The sequence below is a fragment of the Gopherus evgoodei genome, chromosome 4 (genome assembly GCF_007399415.2).
Source record: "Gopherus evgoodei ecotype Sinaloan lineage chromosome 4, rGopEvg1_v1.p, whole genome shotgun sequence".
NCBI classification, from domain to species: domain Eukaryota; kingdom Metazoa; phylum Chordata; order Testudines; family Testudinidae; genus Gopherus; species Gopherus evgoodei.
This window is the reverse complement of record NC_044325.1, coordinates 62,097,220-62,117,146: the sequence shown is the minus strand read 5'-3', so window position 1 is coordinate 62,117,146 and position 19,927 is coordinate 62,097,220. Positions and strand designations below refer to the sequence as shown.

The 19,927-nt window shown below is 42.0% G+C and overlaps 1 protein-coding gene across 1 annotated transcript in view; it reads left to right on the top strand.

Moving 5' to 3' along the window:
- GPR176 (G protein-coupled receptor 176) overlaps positions 1–13,170 on the top strand; it is a 66,046-nt gene extending 52,876 nt beyond the window's left edge. Inside the window, exons 2-3 of the mRNA XM_030562587.1 lie at positions 4,807–5,059; positions 10,164–13,170. Coding sequence (XP_030418447.1) covers positions 4,807–5,059; positions 10,164–11,274 — 1,364 coding nt within the window. The 3' untranslated portion in view covers positions 11,275–13,170. The remainder of the gene's footprint in view (positions 1–4,806; positions 5,060–10,163) is intronic.
- Positions 13,171–19,927: the final 6,757 nt, after the last annotated feature.

The window sequence follows — 19,927 nt, the reverse complement described above, 5'->3', positions numbered from 1 at the left end:
TTTGAAGTGTGTGGGCTTTGTATTGGGAGTTTTGCTTCAATCCTGATCTAGCTAATGATCACAAAGTGTAATTTGATATCCAGGTGAAGACTAGATACATCAGGGTATGTTAGCTAAGGTTTCATGAGTAAATCCACAGCAAATAAAAACTTTATTCTGACTTAGTGGAAAAGATATTTCTTTTAGATGACTATCTCTGGTTTCTATTATGATCATCTTGCTGGTTGTTAAAGATATTATTCGAGGTTTTACATATTATTAGAGTTATTATTAAGAGATGTTGTTACAAAATTATCTCAGTTTAATTTTAATTCCTGGATCAACACATCGAGTCTAGCAAAGACATGTAAGAATGGTGGAGCTTGGTGTACAAAAAGGTTTGCTGACAACGGAGTTTAATATGTTTCTACCTGTTTCACCACTTTTAATCAGAATGCAACTTTATTGATAATAATAAAAGTTTTGAGAATTTTGCTACCCATAGATTCCATGAACACTATACACATGTTTGCCAGAGTTTGTCGACTTAGCAGAATATTTTTCAGCGTGATGTATTAACCCATTCTTGTAGTAACTTTTTTTTTTCTGATTCTACGTCTCCGTGTATTTTCATTATTGTAACTCTGCTTACGTTGGCCTCCCTAAAATTTCAGAACAAAAAAAAGTTGGGGTTACCTAAGGCAACCATTTATTACATACAAATACATCAGAATGAATATATAGTGCATAAAGATATTTATTGTGTATTAAAATTTATAGTAATACAAGTGGATAAACTAACTGTATTTAAATTAGTTTGGCAGACTATATACTTAATTTTTTTTCTAAATTTAAAGGATCTATTTCTCAGTGGAGCCTGCAGAGGCCAATGATGACCATTACCTTTCCTCATTGTTGCTGGGAAACATTTCCAAAGGCCCGAACGGGAGTTAGGCATCTACCTGTCATTGAAAGTCACACAGAATGCCAGCAAGGTTGCCAACTAATGCCAGTTGTAGTGGTTGTTTTATTGTAGATATTTGCCCATTAACAACTACTATCAAACAAGAATTTATATTTCTCCTTTTTAATTAACATGCAGCTTTGTCCTTTCCTCTAACATGTTTGAAATCTTAAATAACAGTAAGTGACTTGTTATATCAAGGTTGCCATAAGAGATGCATTAGTTTAGTACTGAGGGGTCAGTGCCATCTATTGAATCACCAGCACTGCTTCCTATGGAAGTCTCCCATCCAAGAACTGACTAACACAGTTTGATGTAGTTTATGAAATGTGAGCCCAAGGTGACCTGGCTCTAGAGGAGTTATCTAGTTTTCCTAGGTCAAAGCACCTAGGAAAATAACCTTCGATAGAAAATGTTTACAGTATTTTCAGCTTGATGACCTGAAACATGGAGCTATAAACCAGACAGAATACGATAGTAGTCTGGGATCTTTCACAAATTCCAACAGCTAATGACAGAGGAACGTGGACAGAAAAGGGACAACTGCGGCTATACGAGTATGGAAAAGACTCAGAGCACAGACTGCTGTAATGCTAGTTAAATAACTCAGTCACCTAGAACACTGTCATCCTCTGCCATGAAAATAAATGGATGATGGGTGAGCAAAACTGATATGGAAAACTCTGCAGTGCACTGTGTAGGCTTTGATCATCGCCATACTATAACTCCTGCGTGTAGTTTTCAGTGCCTTATTTTCTCTGAGGCGAAGGCTTTGTGGCATATGGTGGAAAATCTGCTGATTTCAAGGACTCGGCATGGAGAGCTTGCTACTCCATGCATAATGTCCAATGTCCTATTCTCCTCTGGTAGCCTGGCTTGCCTCGGAGCTAGGTAGCCATGGCTGCAAGTACAAATAAAGTTAATGCTTCTCTGAGTAGCATTAGTGCCTGATTAATTTTCCATTGAAAAACCATTGGTTTTGGTGGTATAATATCCTTTTGAGTGCTTGCACTCAGCTCTGTCCCCAAGCTATGTTTGCCATGACCCACCAAACATGTGGGGGTCCAGTTGCATCATGTATAGGTAAAGGATTCCTCCATTTTAGAGAGAGAGAGAGGAACAATGCCTTGCGGACTCTACTCCTCCCACTCATCAGCCAGGTTTGGTCAGGACTTGTCCTATTTTCATTTCCTCTATACCTCCCAATGGAAGAAATCATAGGACAGCTCATGGTTTATAAAACTGACTCCAGGGCTGTCTCTCTAGAATCAGACTGTCCTACTTCATTAGACTTTATGCCATAGGAATATGAAGCATGGCTCAACACTTCTCTAGCAGTGTCTGAACCATAAAAATTCCCGCTAGTTGCTTTTCTTTCTCAACTTCTTTATTTGTATTCATTCTAACAGAGGTGAATCTTGCAGTGATTTAGTGATTTACTGTGAAGAGCTACTAAAGAAATTAAAAATAGGTAAATGGGTTCAATTTACAAACAAAGCTATCAGCTTCTCCCCTGCTCCAGGGCATCTTAATAGTATGTTGTTACTGTCTGAAGTGTCCTCCTTTAATAACTGGAGGACAGGAATAACCAGGAATACTTTGCTGAGCAAGTGATATGATTGACTGACTACTGTACCTACTAGTGCTTTAGGAAGCTTTAAACACAGCTGATTGAATGCTGCTTGGTGAATATTTTATCATGCCCAAGGCACCTTCCAAAACTAGATGATGATTCCATTTTTAAACACATCAAATAGTAAATACTTAGCTAAATATTTTGTCAGCTACCAAATAGGAATTTGGGTAATAAGAGATGATTCAATTTTATATCAATTGTATGGTATAAGAGTTATATTTATTTACTATAATCCTATACAGCACGTTAATTGGGAATATTTCAGAAGTTATACTGCACACTTTTCTGAAATGATACAGTAAAGATACTGGCTAGTTTCTAAAAAGCTAGTTGGCAGGATGAAGCAAGGACCTACACTCAAATCAATGGCATTTCTATCTGTCTGTTAACACTAGTTGTGATCTCTGGTTGTGTTTTTCCTATTAGGGAATGTTCTCTTTTCTGTACAAATCTCTCTCTTGTAATCTGTTTGTGCTCAGTCTTGTATCTGAGTTTTTGATATTTTGGTGTGCAGCAGGAGGGACCCAGCACTACATGCCGCAAAGGCAGATTGCGTCCTTTCCCATTGTACTGCTGCTGTGAGATTTTAATGTCACGAGTAAGGAGTCCTTCTCTGTACAATGACAGCTGTGGTCCTTTAACAACTTCTTGTGAAACCAACTACCCATCTGGATCGGTTGTGCCTTCAGCAGGGGCAATGATATTTCTCTGGCCTTCTGTTTGTAGCACAGAAGTCTTTCTGTGTGTTAGGTGATAAGGTTTGTGAGTGATATTTCTGAGCCACTTTTGAAAGGCCGGCAAATGCAGCCCTCTAGTTGTAGTTGGTATATGTCTTGTCACTGGATATATGTGTTCTGTTACTGGTTCTGTTTAAAAGTAGGGGAAACATGCTGGGATTTTAGGGTCTACAATTATCCCCAAAAATGGCATGCTGGTGTTGTCCCTTCTTCTGACATCAGTGTCCTTTTCTGACACCAATGTCATGCTTCTGCTGAGAAGTAACAAATATCTGGAGCCTTGCAGGTCAGCTTCCCAGTGGAGAAGATATCAGTGACATAGAATTTTGAGTATATGCTAAGTGCAACTTGTTTTATGTGTATCCATACACCAGTTCTAGAACAAAGGTGGTCAGACAGCATGCAGGGCAGTCAGTCCCTTTTTCCAGGAATCTCAGCCCAGCAGCAACACGAGTTACTGCCTCAAGAATTTATTTTATCAAAGCCAAAGGCAGATAGCAAACTTTTCTGCTGCTCACAAAACTCCCTCTCTTCAGAAGCTACCTCCTACAGAGAACCTTGCCTAAGAAATACTAACAATAGCACAGCATGTCTTCCCAAGACTGAACATTATGTTGCGCACTAAAGAAAAAGAACTTGAAAGACTATGTATAAAAGCACCACTAGGTGACACCTGCCATAACATTATGTATTATTAATTACTGTCAAGGTTGTTCAGGAAGAACTGAGTCTTTGATTTCAGACTTTTTGTGTCAGGAGTAGAGTGTGATCAGTGATAAATAGTATCTGAACTAATGTTGATTTCTGCCTTTCCTCTTTCTTTTCCTCCCCGCTCCCTCATCCCACATTTCTCTTCAAACTGTAAACTATATATATCTTGAATATTGGAAAAACTTGGTTGATTCCATCTTGTGTTGGTATAATTAGACATTATTGTCTATATGGAATCCCATAAATTGAAAAGTAAGTGAAGATAAATCTTTCATTTGTCACCTAGTACAGGCCTCAATGCACGAATATAAGCTTGTACCAAGGTCTCCAGAGGTAGTAAATAAAGCAGGCTACTGACCCATTTTCACACCCAGACTAGTAGTGTAAAATCAGCTTTACCTGGAATCTTTGTTTTCTTACTCTGTATATCCATCTTTAAAAATACTGTGTGCCAATTTTTTGAAATGGTAGTACCTTAATAGATTTCCATATTTGGATACTCAGAACAAACTGTCCATTTGAAACACCTATGTGTCAGTATAAGCATCTAAGTATATGGTTGGAGCATCCTACTTATGTTTGGAAACTGAACTCTTTGTATCCAATTTTGCATGCACATACATATGTGCTCTTGATCTGCTTACACAATACAAATATTAAACAGAGCCAAAGATATATAGCTAATTCTAAACAAGTGCTTTTATTGAAGTACTTTGAAACATTCAAATCAGTCAAAAGTATAGATTTGTATTTTGTCTTTTTCTCCCCCCTTTTTCCAGGAAACTTCATGGTGCTGTGGTCGACCTGCAGAACATCAGTATTTAAATCAGTAACAAACTGCTTCATTAAGAACTTGGCCTGCTCTGGGATCTGTGCCAGTCTAGTCTGTGTGCCTTTTGATATTGTCCTTAGTGCCAGTCCACACTGCTGTTGGTGGATCTACACCATGCTCTTCTGTAAAATTGTCAAGTTTTTGCATAAAGTCTTCTGCTCAGTGACCATCCTTAGTTTTCCTGCCATTGCTTTGGACAGGTAAGAAATCAAATTTACTAACATCCTGTCCTTGATTTTCTTTATTTCCTTCCCCGCTTAATTACACACATCTGAATGTTAAATATTGTTTAATGGTGCCTTGTGCCAATATATCAACTGCCTCCACTCCAGCTTTGTGTCCCCAAAGTTCAATTTCCTTGCGCACAAATATGGATTAAAGATTAATCTCTGTTGTGTGGAACAGTTTCATTTCAGTTTATCCTGATATCTATGGACTTCACAAAGGGATTTTGATATGCAGATGTATCTTCAAAGATGCTTCTAGCCTCCTATTCCTCCTGTCATTAATCCTTCTTAGTAATAAATCTTTGGGCTGAACAAACTTCTTGGATACTTATCCATTAACTCACTCATTATGTGATTAATACTTTCTGATCCCACCCATTTTGAGGCAGATCTCTATTAACAGGGAAAAGTACAGTTTCACATGAGTGGTTCTGTGAGCAAAATACACATTTTTGGTTCCAGACTAATACAAAATCACTATTTGTATCACCATAGTACATAGGAGCCCCAGTCATGGACCAGGACCCATTGTACTAGGCATTGTATAAACATAAACCAAAAAGATGGTCCCTGCCTCAAGGAGCCTACAATATAAATAGACCAGACAGACCTAGGGTGGGGAACGGGGTATAACGCACAAGCAGAATGAATGGTGTGATGGCAGCAAACACCATGTTATTTCCACAGTTTTCTCACTCTCTTTAGGTAGCTATAGATGAAGAGGATAAAGTAAATGGAAAGAAAACAGAAGAGAGAGGGGCCATGAAGGCGAGAGAGTAAGGGGGACAGGGCAGGTAAGAGGGGCAGGTCTGGAGTGAAGCTGAGGTGAAGAGACTGTGAGGGAGTGGGAGGGTGGGAGCAAACAGCCAATCAGCACAGGGCAGAGAAAATACAGTCAACACTAGAGAAAATTCTCCAAAGCACTAACAGTCCTTGCTTTGGCTGCTTCTTCCCGTACTGACTGGAGACTCTGGTTGGCTCCTCTTGGCAGCCTTCTGCCAGGCCACACCGTGGGCAGAGAGGGGCAGCCTGAGGGTCTTAGTGTCCCCTGAGTGGGTGGCTGTCTCCTTGCACATACCTGAGTCCAACAGGGTGCTGGACCAAAACAGAAATATGCAGTGTGTAAGATTAATATTGGGCAGGTTGGTCACAAGACATAAGATAAATGGATGTTACAGCTGCCAAAGGAAAGCAAACTGTCTTGTAAAAATCAGTGTGATACAAGTAAATTGCATAATTAATGCCAACTAAATTGTTACCTCACATCAAAGTTGTATGTTACTTGCAAGTAATGATCCCTACGTTGTATATCATACCAGTGCTGTTTGTGCTAATCTGATAGCTGTGTAGTTAACTTGAGTCACTTCTGTAAGGAACCGAATCATCTATTGACTTCAGCAGGGTTAAACCAGGTATGAATTTCGTTCAATACCTTTCCATTAATATTGGGCAAAATATTAGAAACTACAGCTATGCCTGGAAGTGCCTCTTTAACTTTCATTCTAATTTCTGTATTTACTGGTTTTTATGATTTGACTCTTCCTTCCCTATATGGTGCCTGACTGGGGAGAAAAGAGAATTATCCCTTAGGGGCTGAGGATCTACTAATCCTGACATTTCAGGCATGATCAAGAGGGAGAATTGTATTTCACGCAATGCAAACTAAATGCACGAACAGAATTTTCAAATGGGGAAAAGTGATTGGCCCATAACTGCTACAGCACTAGTGAGCATCAGGATAATATGTACAAGTAAACATAGGGATCAATCCTGCAGGGGTTCTGCAAACAGAGCTCTCATTGATTTTTTAGTAGGAGATAGAGACAGTCACTCACAAAGGGTTGGCAGGCTTGGGTGCATAATTTATATGCATATTGTTCCATTATATACACCCCTGTTTTGAAGGATTTAGCTTTGTAATTATAATTTGCTACTTTGGCTTTCATTACAAAGTTTGCACCTTGTTTGAGCAAAACTGGCCAAGTTTCAAGAGCACTTGGACTAATTAATGGTGGAGTGGAAATCACTAGTATCAGAGGAGTAGCCGTGTTAGTCTGGATCTGTAAAAAGCAACAGAGTCCTGTGGCACCTTTAAGACTAACAGATGTATTGGAGCATAAGCTTTCGTGGGTGAATACCCACTTCGTCAAATGCATGTGACGAAGTGGGTATTCTCCCACAAAAGCTTATGCTCCAATATATCTGTTAGCCTTAAAGGTGCCACAGGACTCTCTCTGTTGTCTTTTGGAAATCACTAGAAACTCAATTGAGTTTTCCTTTGAGTTTTTGATGTTGTTTAAACTCTAAGCTCAAAAGGAAACTCAGGATGGGAACTCATCCAAACTAATAAAAGACGAAGTTTACAGGAAGCCCTATGAACCAAACTGGCGGTGTTTTGAACAGCTCTATCTGACTAGACACATTTCCTCTTTACTGTTCACAGCTTAAGGATGGTGTTAGCTAAACCCAGTTCCTGGACTCTTGGTTTGTTCTGGTTTGAAGAGAGACTGAAACAGAATTGTACTTTTCTCTTTAAACAAAAGGGGCTAAGTGGGGCTGATTATTAAAACCTCATGTTTTGTAATTTCCTAGGCTTCATTAGTTACTTGTGCCCTGGTGAGATACTGTATGGACACTTTACAATGACTACTCTGTATACAAAACTGTTGTATCCAGTTAAACTAATCTCTATGGAGGGGGGCTTCTATTCAAGGTTGATCTGCTATCAGCAATTTCAGCTTCTAATAGCATCTCTAGCAGTAAAAGCCAAAGGCATATCTGTGGTATCATGAGATGCCTTTGAAGTCTGATATGAATTTTTATATTTATTAATTGGCTGGGGCTTAAATGAAGCTATTGTTCATCTCTGACTTCTTCAAGGAAGAGTATATGGGGGCTTTGCATGGCATTTATTGGGATGAGAAATACTCAAGATTCATATTGAAGCATAACTATCTCAAACAATAAACACTATACAGCTATCTGCGACCATATAAACAACAGAACCATGGTCACCAGTGAAACTGCATACTATGTGGGCCTCAGTGATAATATTCATGACCTTCAGCATCAAAAAGCACAAGCTCCTACCACTTGATAAGGAGAATCCCTATGATTAGAAATAAGCCACCTAAAGGACAATAACATCACAAATACATGAGCGGATCCTGATTTTTAAAAGCTCAAACATCCACATCTGCAAGCAAACAAGAATATGAATTTGAGCATGTAATTTGTTCAGTTACCACAGATGCATATGCAAATTCAGGGCCGGCTCCAGGCACCAGCTTATCAAGCAGGTGCTTGGGGCGGCAACTCCGGAAAGGGGCGTCACTTTCATGTATTCGGCGGCAATTCGGTGGAGGGTCTCTCACTCCCACTCGGAGCAAAGGACCTCCCACTGAATTGCCGCAGATCGCCATCGTGGCTTTTTTTTTTTTTTTGGCTGCTTAGGGCAGCCAAACCCCTGGAGCCGGCCCTGTGCAAATTGCTAGGTATGTGTATAATTATCCATTTACTGATGGCCTTGGGCACTACAACTTTTGAAAATCAAATCCACACTATTTTCTACAGTAGAGGAACACATGCAGTGCTACATACATTGCACCTAGATGCAGAAATCATACTGTACTGACAGAGGCCTTGTAGTTAAGCACCAACCATACTACAAAGCAAAATGTTTTTAAAAATTCTTGTACCTGTTTTCATGCACATGCCAAGTAGAATTATATCCAATTTATTTTAGTGCTCTCTCGAAGAGTAAAGCTAAGACGTCTGAATTTTACAGCGCTTATAGACATCATGCTTGCTTACACAGGGTAGGTGACTTACCACAGCCAAAAACATGTATGTGACAGGCCTCTCACTTCACTGACTTGCATGCCACATGACACCAAATACCGCAACCATTCTCCAATCATATCAGCCAGGTATATCTTACAATTTCATTTTGTTTAGAAACACATCAGAAGATATTTAGGATGAAGACATTGATGGTGCATTAGCCTACTGTTCTGGCAAAATCTATCCACATTTCTTATTGCCCTACATACAAATGGTGGGATTATTTTGTCCCTGTTTGTGACCTCTGACACTTTGTTTTTGGGGGGGTTTTTTGGTGCTAAGTACTGTGAGAGGTAATCCATCATAGGACATCCTTCAGATTAACACTGAGACTGTGGCCTTTTGAGTGAACATAAATGTGCCTCAGTCATTATTCTTTTTTTCTGAATATGACCAGTGCAATGTGCATGGAGGTAAGAAAATTATGAGAGAGCCACTTGGAAGTTTTAAGACTATAAGTTATTTTTAATGAACATAAATAAGTATAAGTATAAGTTATTTTTAATGAACATAAATCCAAACAAAAATGTAATATAATCCCATGTATGGTAGGGATAGCTATTGCTTTATCACTGATCATGTGCTTCCTAGGTGTGGATCTTCAGTTCTGTTCTAGAGCCAGATCCGAAAAGCCAGACTCTTGTTTAAGAGAAAGCAGAATTGGTAGTCATTTAGCAACCCACATCACACTCAGATAGCTACCAAAACACTATCCTCATCTCCTTCCTTCAAGGCAGGAGACTGGCTTATAAACTGGAGTACACTTATAAAGTTTGCAGATGATACCAAGATGGGAGGGATTGCAAGTGCTTTGGAGGATAGGATTAAAATTCAAAATGATCTGGACAAACTGGAGAAATGGTCTGAAGTAAATAGGATGAAATTCAGTAAGGACAAATGCAAAGTACTCCACTTAGGACGGAACAATCAGTTGCACACATACAATATGGGAAATGACTGCCTAGGAAGGGGTACTGTGGCAAAGGATCTGGGGTCATAGTGGACCACAGGCTAAATCTGAGTCAACAGTGTAACGCTGTTGCGAAAAAACAGAACACCATTCTGGGATGTATTAGCAGGAGTGTTGTAAGCAAGACATGAGAAAAAATGGTCAGGCAACTGGACTAGATGATCTCTCAAGGTCCCTTCCAGTCCTATGATTCTCTAACTGTATGATCCCAAACAATCAATACATATATTCACATCTCTTTAAACTGTCCTTGTTTTTTGGCAGGTACTACTCAGTTTTATACCCATTGGAAAGAAAGATATCTGATGCGAAGTCTCGAGACCTGGTTATCTACATCTGGGCCCATGCCGTGGTGGCCAGCATTCCTGTATTTGCTGTGACCAATGTTTCTGATATTTACGCCATGTCCACCTGCACAGGATCCTGGAGCTACTCCCTAGGTCACTTGGTGTATGTCATTATTTATAACATCACCACTGTTATTGTACCAGTGGCTGTGGTGTTTTTTTTTATGATTCTTATCCGCAGAGCACTGAGTGCCAGCCAAAAGAAAAAAGTCATCATAGCTGCCTTAAGAACCCCTCAGAACACTATTTCTATTCCCTATGCCTCCCAGAGAGAAGCTGAGCTTCATGCTATGCTGCTCTCCATGGTTATGATCTTTATTTTCTGCAGCGTTCCCTACGTGACTCTGGTGATTTACCGCACCATACTCAACATACCAGATATTTCAGTCTTCTTGTTCCTCACTGCCATCTGGTTGCCTAAAGTCTCCCTGCTAGCCAATCCTTTGCTCTTTTTGACTGTAAACAAATCTGTACGGAAGTGCTTAGTGGGGACAATAGTGCAGCTACACCGGAGGTATAGTAGGAGGAACATTATCAGCTCTGGGAGTGTTACAGATACCAACTTGGAGCCCAATGTCCGCTCTGGTAGCCAGCTTCTGGAGATGTTTCACATAGGGCAGCAGCAAATCTTCAAGCCAACAGAGGATGATGAGGAGAATGAAACAAAATCTATTGGTTCTGGTGACTTTCAGCAGAAGGAAATCCCTACCACCAGTTCAGAGGTAGAACACACGTTAGTTCAGAAATGTCTACAACACACCATTGCTGACTCAGCTGCTCAGGTGGCCCCTGCCATGCCAACAGAAGCAGATCTGGTTAATGACAAATATTCAATGCAGTTTGGCTTTGGGCCTTTTGAGTTGCCTCCACAGTGGCTTTCAGAAAATTGGAATAGTAAGAAGCGACTGCTGCCTCCCTTGGGGAATACCCCTGAAGAGCTCATCCAGACAAAGCAGCCCAAGTGTAAAGCAGAAAGAAAAATCAGCAGGAACAATAAAGTCAGTATCTTTCCCAAGGTGGATTCCTAGTAGGAGCAGGAGCTCTGAATAACAAAGGAAGTCCACTTTCTACTGTACATGTGATCCCATGGATCATAGTTATGCTGAAATTTGTTACAGGCTGATTTTTGTGCCAAATACATAAAAACAAAAGGGAAACATATAACAAAAGTGTTCCTCATGAATGTATTTTCATTAAACAGCGACTGATGTCATTCCTGCTTTATTTGTACTATAGTACAGGTCTGATTCACTTCCAAAGGGTGTGTATGGCTTTGTGTACATTTCCTGTGAAACTTTCATGGTGTTGTCTGGCAGCTGGTTTACTGGGCACTCCAGTGTTTAGTACAATGAAAACATAACTATTCTGTGTTGCAGCAGCAAGCCAATAGGCAGGACTTCAGGGAGCACAAAATAGCTAGGCCATGCCCATTCTACACTAAAACGGACACAGCAAGTTTCTGAGAGTTTCATTAATGAAATGTGAAAAGATGCTCTTTCTCTTTAGCTGACCTCTTACAGCAAAGTAAAAAAAAATTGCCATGTCAGAAACAGCCCATAGGTTTCTTATACATGTTGCTCTTCTCTTCCTTTTGTAGCCCAGTTATTTTCTCACTTAAAGTATGCTCACTTTTGGCCTAAAAAAGATCAGCTAGCATGAGGAAGCCTAATTGCTGGTGTAGGAGGCCCCCCCAGATTGTTTAAAAATTAACAGAAAAAAACTTCTAAAATAGCCATTTCCTCCCTTTAAAAACAAATGCATTCCTGTAGTTTAATGAAAAATAAACTGTAGACCATGTGATACAGTTTCTTCCCAAAGGAGCATGCATAGATGTGCTGAGGGCATGTGCCAAGGGCAATTAGATCCCATGGTGATGTGCATGGTGCATATGCTTACTGGGTGCATGATTTCAGTATGCTGTAAATAGCAAAAGAGTCCTGGGTAAATATGTGCCTGCAGAGTGGTCTGCTTGTGCCCTCTTCTTTTGACTGTTTGTGAAAACACAAGGCATTGCCTTTATTTGCCTACATTTTCCAAGGTGCAGAAATGGTAATACCTTACAAAAAAGTGATGTTGCAGCAAGCTGATTGTTAGCCTCCGAATGGAATAAATGTAAGTGCCATTCTTTACCTTTGGTGGGAGTAGGGAGACAGCACAACCTCTAAATTTCCTTTTAGTGGTAGGCATAAACCCCAGATATGCCAATTGTAATTTACACGACTCATCTCATACTAGATCATCCAATGTATGACTTTCACAGCAGATTTCCATACCTGGTGCCTAAATCCTTTGTGAATCAGAACCAAACTGTCCATTCTATCAACAAGCTAGTCTATCTAGGAGTGCTCAGGCATTGTATTGTAGCTCACCTTCCTCCTTGATTACAGATGTATTGTTTTGCATATCTTGAATGTGAATTTTAAACTGTGACAGTCTGTAAGACAACCTTAAAACTACTGTACCCCTGGAACTTTAATCCTTGTTCCATTGCAAGCAGCCCTTCCTTTCTTCCATCTCTGCATTTGCTATTGTCTCACCCTGTAGATTATCAAAAGCACAGAGTGATGATACCCTAGTACTCTTTTGCACACTTGTTCTCCGTCTGTAGTTTAGATCTTTGGTGCATGCCAAGCCCTCACCTGTAGCTTACTGTCTGTTTAGTAAGTAGTTTTCTTTAAAATGTATTGTCTAGTTTAAAATAACTTGCCAAATCTGACAGTCCAGTGTTAAAAGAAAGAAAAAAATTTGCCTAGGTAGAGTTTGATGAATAACTGTTCTTCCTGAAACACATCTGAAGCAGGACAGTGATTTCAGAGCAAGCTAAGGGTGATTCATGTCTACAAGTCACTCAAAGCAAATATTTTAACAAAAATGTGTGTCAAGGTTTTTTCCCCCACTTTGAACTTTAGCGTCCAAAAAGTGGGGACCTGCATGGACCCTTCTAAGCTTAATTCCTAGCTTAGATCTGATAACGCTGCCACCAGCCAAAATATAGCATTTGGCACACTTCCTGTTCCCCCAAAACCTTCCCTGGGGAACCCAAGACCCAAACCCCTTGGGTCTTAAAACAAGGAGAAATAAACCATCCCCCCTCCTTTCCCCTCCCAGACTTTCCCCTCCCTGGGTTACCCTGAGAGGCTACACTGATCCAAACTCCTTGGATCTTAAAACAAAGAGGAATTAACCTTCCCCTCACCTCATTTCCCCCCACCAATCCCTGGTGAGTTTAGACTCAATCTCTTGGATTCCAAAACAAGGAAAAATCAATCAGGTTTTTTAAAAGAAAGCTTTTAATTAAAGAAAGAAAAAGTAAAATTTATCTCTGTAAAATCAGGATGGTAATGCTTACAGGGTATTCAGATTCATATAGATTAGATGGATTTTCCACCCCCTAGCCTAAGATTCAAAGTTACAGCAAACAGAGGTAAAAATCCTTCCAGCAAAATACACATTTACAAGTTAAGAAAACAAACATAAGACTAATCCACCTTTTCTGGCAAGTACTTACTATTTTGAAACATGAGAGACTGATTCAGAAAGATTGGAGAAAACCTGGGTGTACGTCTGGTCCCTCTTAGCCCCAAGAGCGAACAACGAACAAAACAAACAGCACAAACAGACTTCCCTCCCCCAAGATTTGAAAGTATCTTGTCCCCCCATTGGTCCTCTGGTCAGGTGTCAGCCAGGTTCACTGAGCTTCTTAACCCTTTACAGGTAAAAGAGACATTAACCCTTAACCATCTGTTTATGACAATGTGAAAAGTGTTTTTTAAACTCTATTGTAAACAGTGTTTTTCATCCTCTCCTTTTATGTTTGTTGCTATGCTAGTTTAGGAGTTCTCAATCTGGGGGCCACAACCCCAGATGGATCACAAACAGGTCACAACCACCCTCCTCTTCCCATTTAGCTATATGGGAATGGGGTCTGGCGAGTGGAAGGTCCCAGGATGGAAAATGTTGAGAATCACTGTTGGTAGTTATATTTTGTAAGTGTTGATAAAATATTACAATGGAATGTATGTTTGTTTTTTCAGAGTTACTAGATCAGCAGCCTTTATTAACAACACATCTAAAAAAGAAAGCTGTCAGCTGCTGCATCTTCCTTATATGCTTGTGGTTAAATTAAACATTTGTGGTCTACTTCCTCGTAGGCATGAGCCAAAGCCAGCAGTCTTCATCTGAACCTTTCCCCTTTCTCTAGATTTGGGACTTCAGATAAAATGGAACCCAGCTCTGAACCTCCCTTGAAAAAACAAAGCCACCCTTGGTTTTGCCCATTCCTACTTTCACGTTCAATATAACAGTGATAAACATGGAGTCAAATTCAATAGACTTACACCAGACATGAATTTTCCCTTTTTAATCTTGGATTGTTTGGAGGGTGACGGGGTTTGGTTGTTTTTCATTATGAAGACAAACATATATGTTTCCATTCACACGGAATGTATTTAGAAGCTGGCTTGTACTTTTTTCAGACTGCCAATGGGGACACTGCATTGTTTCAGGAAACAAATTTGATTAGGATGCATTTTTTACACGTTAAGAATTGCTTTGGAATATGATAGCTGGAAACATTTTATTTTAGTCATTTTTGCAGCAGAGTTTATCCATTTGAACTTCTGTGAGAATCAGAGAAATGTATGAAAGCAGATCTTTTGTGTTCAGAGAAGGAATGAGCCCCTGGATAGCACATAATACAGATGCTTTAGTCAGACTATAAGCAACCAACACTCTGATAGAACTATAGTCAAAGAACAGTAAATAATTCAGGTGAGTGATAATGAGCTAGGGAGTATTTCACTTTTAGCGTGCTGGATAGCAGGATAGATCACCAGGAACAGTCGTTATCATAATAGGACTTGTCACTACATTCTTTCATCAGAGTGCCTCCTAAATGTTGGAACAGGGCCCATGCATTTACCTAAGCCTCTGCTCTGCACTGTCTAGGTTTTACACCACACTATTCCAGTCACGAGAGTCTCAGATCTCCAGCAGAGCTGCAGATAGTGCACCTCTTCTAGGGTTGTGAACAAACACAAACACATACCTGTGATAGTTCTTGGGGTACCCAGGACTGTGAGTCACCTTGTTATGCCCCTGCCTCCAGCATGAGAGAGGCTTGCTTATACTTACCCAGGTGTCAGCTCCCTGACACCACCAGCCTGTTAGCCACCCAAGCACTCTCCTCTGGGCTGTAGTGTCCAGCCCCTTACCCACTAAACACTCACAGAATACCAGGTCTGCTGTCCCCAAAGGGTCAGTATACACACCAGTTTGTATGATTCAGCTCAGGATGAGCATCTTGCTTAATACTCCAGCACTCAGATTACTCCTGGGGAATTCTGCGCCACTGTGCGCATGCAGAATTCATGTCCCCTGCAGATTTCTTTGATTCCCCGCGGAAAAATGACTTCCTATTCCTTTTAAGCTCTTCCCTCCAAGTCTGACATCTTTCGCAAGTATAGCAGGGTAGGGCCATCTGAGTCTACAATAGCTCATTAACCTTGTGTCATCCTGTGTGGGGTTTGTATACCTATTACAGGCTGTTTGTTGGTTTCTGACTTCCAGCTGTGCAATATGCTCTCTGGTAACTGGCTATGAGGAAAGAGCTAACTATCAGGAGTTCTACCTTCTCCTGATCATCAAATCAAATGGGAGGGGGGACCCAAACACCTATCCCCATACTGACCATTGGGGAAAGTAAAGGAAATTGAATGATGAAAAAAGAACAAAGAAAAGACTGAGGTAATTTGGGGAGGCAACGAGCCTGAAAGATAATCTGATCCCTTTAAGAATAACATTATAACCCCACAGAAGAAAGAATACAGAAAAATCACTCATAACTCATAATGTATGGAAGAATAAATCTTTTACAAGGAAAAGTACAGATTAGAAAACAATGTCAATTTCCTGTACCCAAGTACCCCCTGAAAATAATGTAATATTTAAATAACATATGGGTTTAAAACAAAGCAATTATTCAGCATTGTAGTGCTGCATTGGTTGGCTCCTCTGGCAACAATGGATTTTGATTGCCTAGCAGGATACACTTGCATAGAAAGCCAGGAGCCTTTTAGTAGATTAGAACATTTGGTTGTTCTGAAGTTGTAGTAATTTAATGTATGCACTTGCTTTTTAATATATATTTATACACATGTATATCTGTATGTATAATTTGCAGATAAAAAACTGTCAGGTTTGCTCTACTCTGATATTTGTCCCCTTTTATAATCCTTTTCTCTTATCTATACTAGAGGTCTGCTTGCACGTACTTTAATAATCAGTTTCCAAGGGATTGTTGTATCCTTGTTTTGTTTCTGGAATACATCACTAGATTTGAACTCCCAGTTTCATTAATCTTGTGATGTTTGGGGCTATCACACCGAGCCCTAAAACATCAGACAAAAAATGTTGTTACTTTTTAAGTTGCTAGCTTAACATTTAAAGTTGAAGCGTATGTATTTCAAGCAACTCTGCAGTTTAAAGACAAAACAACTAAGCAACAGAAAGTAATGGAAATGAAAGGTTGAGGGAAAGCTGACAATGTATTCAAATATTCACAGTTTACATAGCATCTAGAATAAATGCATCTGCACTCTTGTTTCCTGTCTTCCTCTTGCTTCACCTGCTGCGCAGAGCTTTAGAATTCTGTAGGATGCCCAGCTCCCTGTCTTGCTCCGTCCTGAAGAACTTGCGGTGTCATGAAGAAGCTTCTCACAGCTCCTGTCTCTTTTCCTTCCAGGGCATGGCTCTTACAAAGCTTGCAAAAGAGCATATAGACTTTGCCAAATGGATTATGAAAGGCTTTTTAAAATAGCCTCTTTCTCTCTACTAGGCTTTAATGGCATATCTTTAGGTATGTATGGTTTAAAGTGTTACAATCAAGCTTTTATTTTTTTAAAGCTAAAGAGCACTCATGAAAAGGTAAGACACTGTGTGATTTCAATAAAACTCATTTGTAAGGAGCCATAACTTAATGGTTCAGCTGACTGCTTTCAGACTTTCAAAACAAAAAGAGTATACCTGGAAAGTATTCACATTTTATTTCATTTGAAAAATACTTTTTTCTATGTAAAATTAGGAGTTATTAAAATAGGTGTTATAAAGAAGTAATAGTGGTATCTGTACCTATTAAACTGCTGCTTTGGGACTAGTCATAGTAATCTTTAATAACTTATAATTCAAGGACACATCAATTTTCTTCATACAGAAAAAAACCTAAAAACCAAAAACCTGGGTGCTAATATGCAATAAAACGTTGACACCTGAACAAAATTAAATAATCCCCCGTAACTTGAACCCTGTTCTATACAATTCTGAGCACACAAGCTCTACTACTTGAACTGAGAAAAGCTGCAGCCTCCCTCCTGTTCCCTGGAGGCCAGAGAGAGAGAGAGAGGAACAGTAGGGGGTGCTGCCAAGAAAGATCTTCATTTCCTGTCAATTTTAAAGCTGCTACACCAGTCAAGGTCAGTGGAGTTCTGCAAAATTGATTTTTCTCGTTACTTTACTCAGCAACACCAAAATGTGGAATGTAATAACATTTCTTTGCTCCTTGAACTCCTCATGTGCATACTCAGTGCTTAGCACTTAGAGGCTTTCCAAACACTGATTTGCTCTTCTCCCAGACACTGCTCTGAGGTAGGTGCCAGCAGGTATTGTATCTGTCTTACAGATAGGAGAACAAAAGCAGAGAGGCAGAATGCTAAGGTGTTCCCCCATGCCTCTCCTCTTACGCCAAGACCCTGCCCCCCAGCTAAGCGGGAAGCCAGAGCCAGGCTGGGAAGCCCGAATCCCTCCACTTGCCTGGAGTGTGGGTGCCTGAACGCAGTCCCCACCTCCTGAGCCCCGTGCCCTGGGCAGGTGGAGGGTCTGCGGCTACTCAGAACTGCCCATGCAGCGCTTACCCCTACCTGGCTCCAACTTCTGGCCTGGCCTGAGCAGGGTTGCCAACTTTCTACTTGCACAAAACCAAACACTCTTGTTCTGCTCTGCCTTTGAGGCCCCTCCCCTGTCCCGCCCCATCTCTGTGGCTTCCCTCTCACTCCATCCCCCCTCCCTCTATTGCTTGCTTTCCCCACCCTCACTTACTTGCTCATTTTCATCAAGCTGTCTCAGAGGTTTGAGGTATGGCAGGGGGTGAGGGCTCTGGCTGGGGGTGCGGGCTCCGAGATGGGGCCAGAAATGAGGAGTTCAGGATGTAGAAAGGAGCTCCAGGCTAAGGCAGTGGGTTGGGATGCAAGAAGGGATGCAAGGAGGGCTCTGGTATGGGGCTTGGGATGAGGGATTTGGGGTGCAGGAGGGTGCTCCAGGCTGGGATTGAGGGGTTTGGAGGGTGGGAGGGAGATCAGGGCTGGGGCAGGGGGTTGGGATGTGGGAGGGACTCAGGGGTTCAGGCTCTGGGCAGCACTTACCTCAAGCAGCTCCCAGAAGCAGTAGCTTGTCCCGCTCTCGCTGCTATGCAAAGGCGTGGCTAGATGACTCTGCACACTGCCCCGTCCACAGGCACCGCCCCTGCAGCTCCCATTGGCCACAGTTCCCAATCAATGGGAGCTGCAGAGCTGGCGCTTGGGGTGGCGGTATCATGCGGAGTAGGGTGACCCAGTCGAAAAGGGGCCCTGGCAGCTCTGGTCAGCAATGCTAACTGGGCCATTAAAGGTCTGCTCGGCGGTGCTGCATCGCTAAAGCAGGCTATTCCCTACCTATCCTGGCTCCACCCTGTGTCCCAGAAATGGTCAGCAGGTCTGGGTCCTAAGCGAGGGGGGTTCCACGCACTGTCCCCACCCCGAGCACTGCACTGCCATTAGCTGGGAACCGGCCAATGGGAGCTGGGGGAGGCAGTGCCTGTGGGCAAGAGTGGTGTGTGCAGCCTCCTGCCCTCCCTACCTAGGAGCAGGACCTGCTGGCTACTTCTGGTGAGCATGCAGTGCGGTGCCAGGACAGGCAGGCAGTCTGCTTTGGCCCCCCCTGCTGCATCGCTACCCAGGAGCCGCCCAAGGCAAGCCCACACCCCAACCTCCTGCCCCAGCCCTGAGCACCCCCAAGCCCAGAGCCCCCTCCTGCACCCAAACCCCTCATCCTCAGCCCCACCCCAGACCCTGCATCCCAAGACAGAGCCCTCACCCCCTCCCGAGCCCCAACCTTCTGCCCCAGCCCTGAGCCCTCCCAAACCCAGAGCACCCTTCTTCACCCCAAACCCCTCATCCCTGGCCCCACCCCAGAGCCCTCACCCCCTCCTGCACCCCAAACCCCTAACTCGACCTGCAGTCCCCTCCTGCACTCCAAGTCCCTCAGCACCACCCCCAGCCTGGAGCCCCCTCCTGCACTCCTAATCCTCAGCTCCAGCCCCAGCCCAGAGCCAGCACCCTCAGCCCAGAGCCCGCACCCCCTCCTGCACCTCAACCCCCTGCAGGGGCAGGAGGCCGGGCCTGTGGTGAAAAATGGATGGGCCAGGCCTGTCCTCTTTCAAAAGTGAGAGAGCCATGGCTCCTTGACCCCCCTGTTCCGGTGCCACTGTGGCCTGAACAGTTGCAGAGCCTCCTGCTCCCTGATCACTTTTACCCACCCATTAGCCAGCCTTTGGACACAAAGCAGATGAAATTAGTGTTTCAGTTTTGCTGAAACAAAATCTGACATGAACTAAAACTGGGTTCAGTGGAGGAGTGCAAATTAAAGTGATAT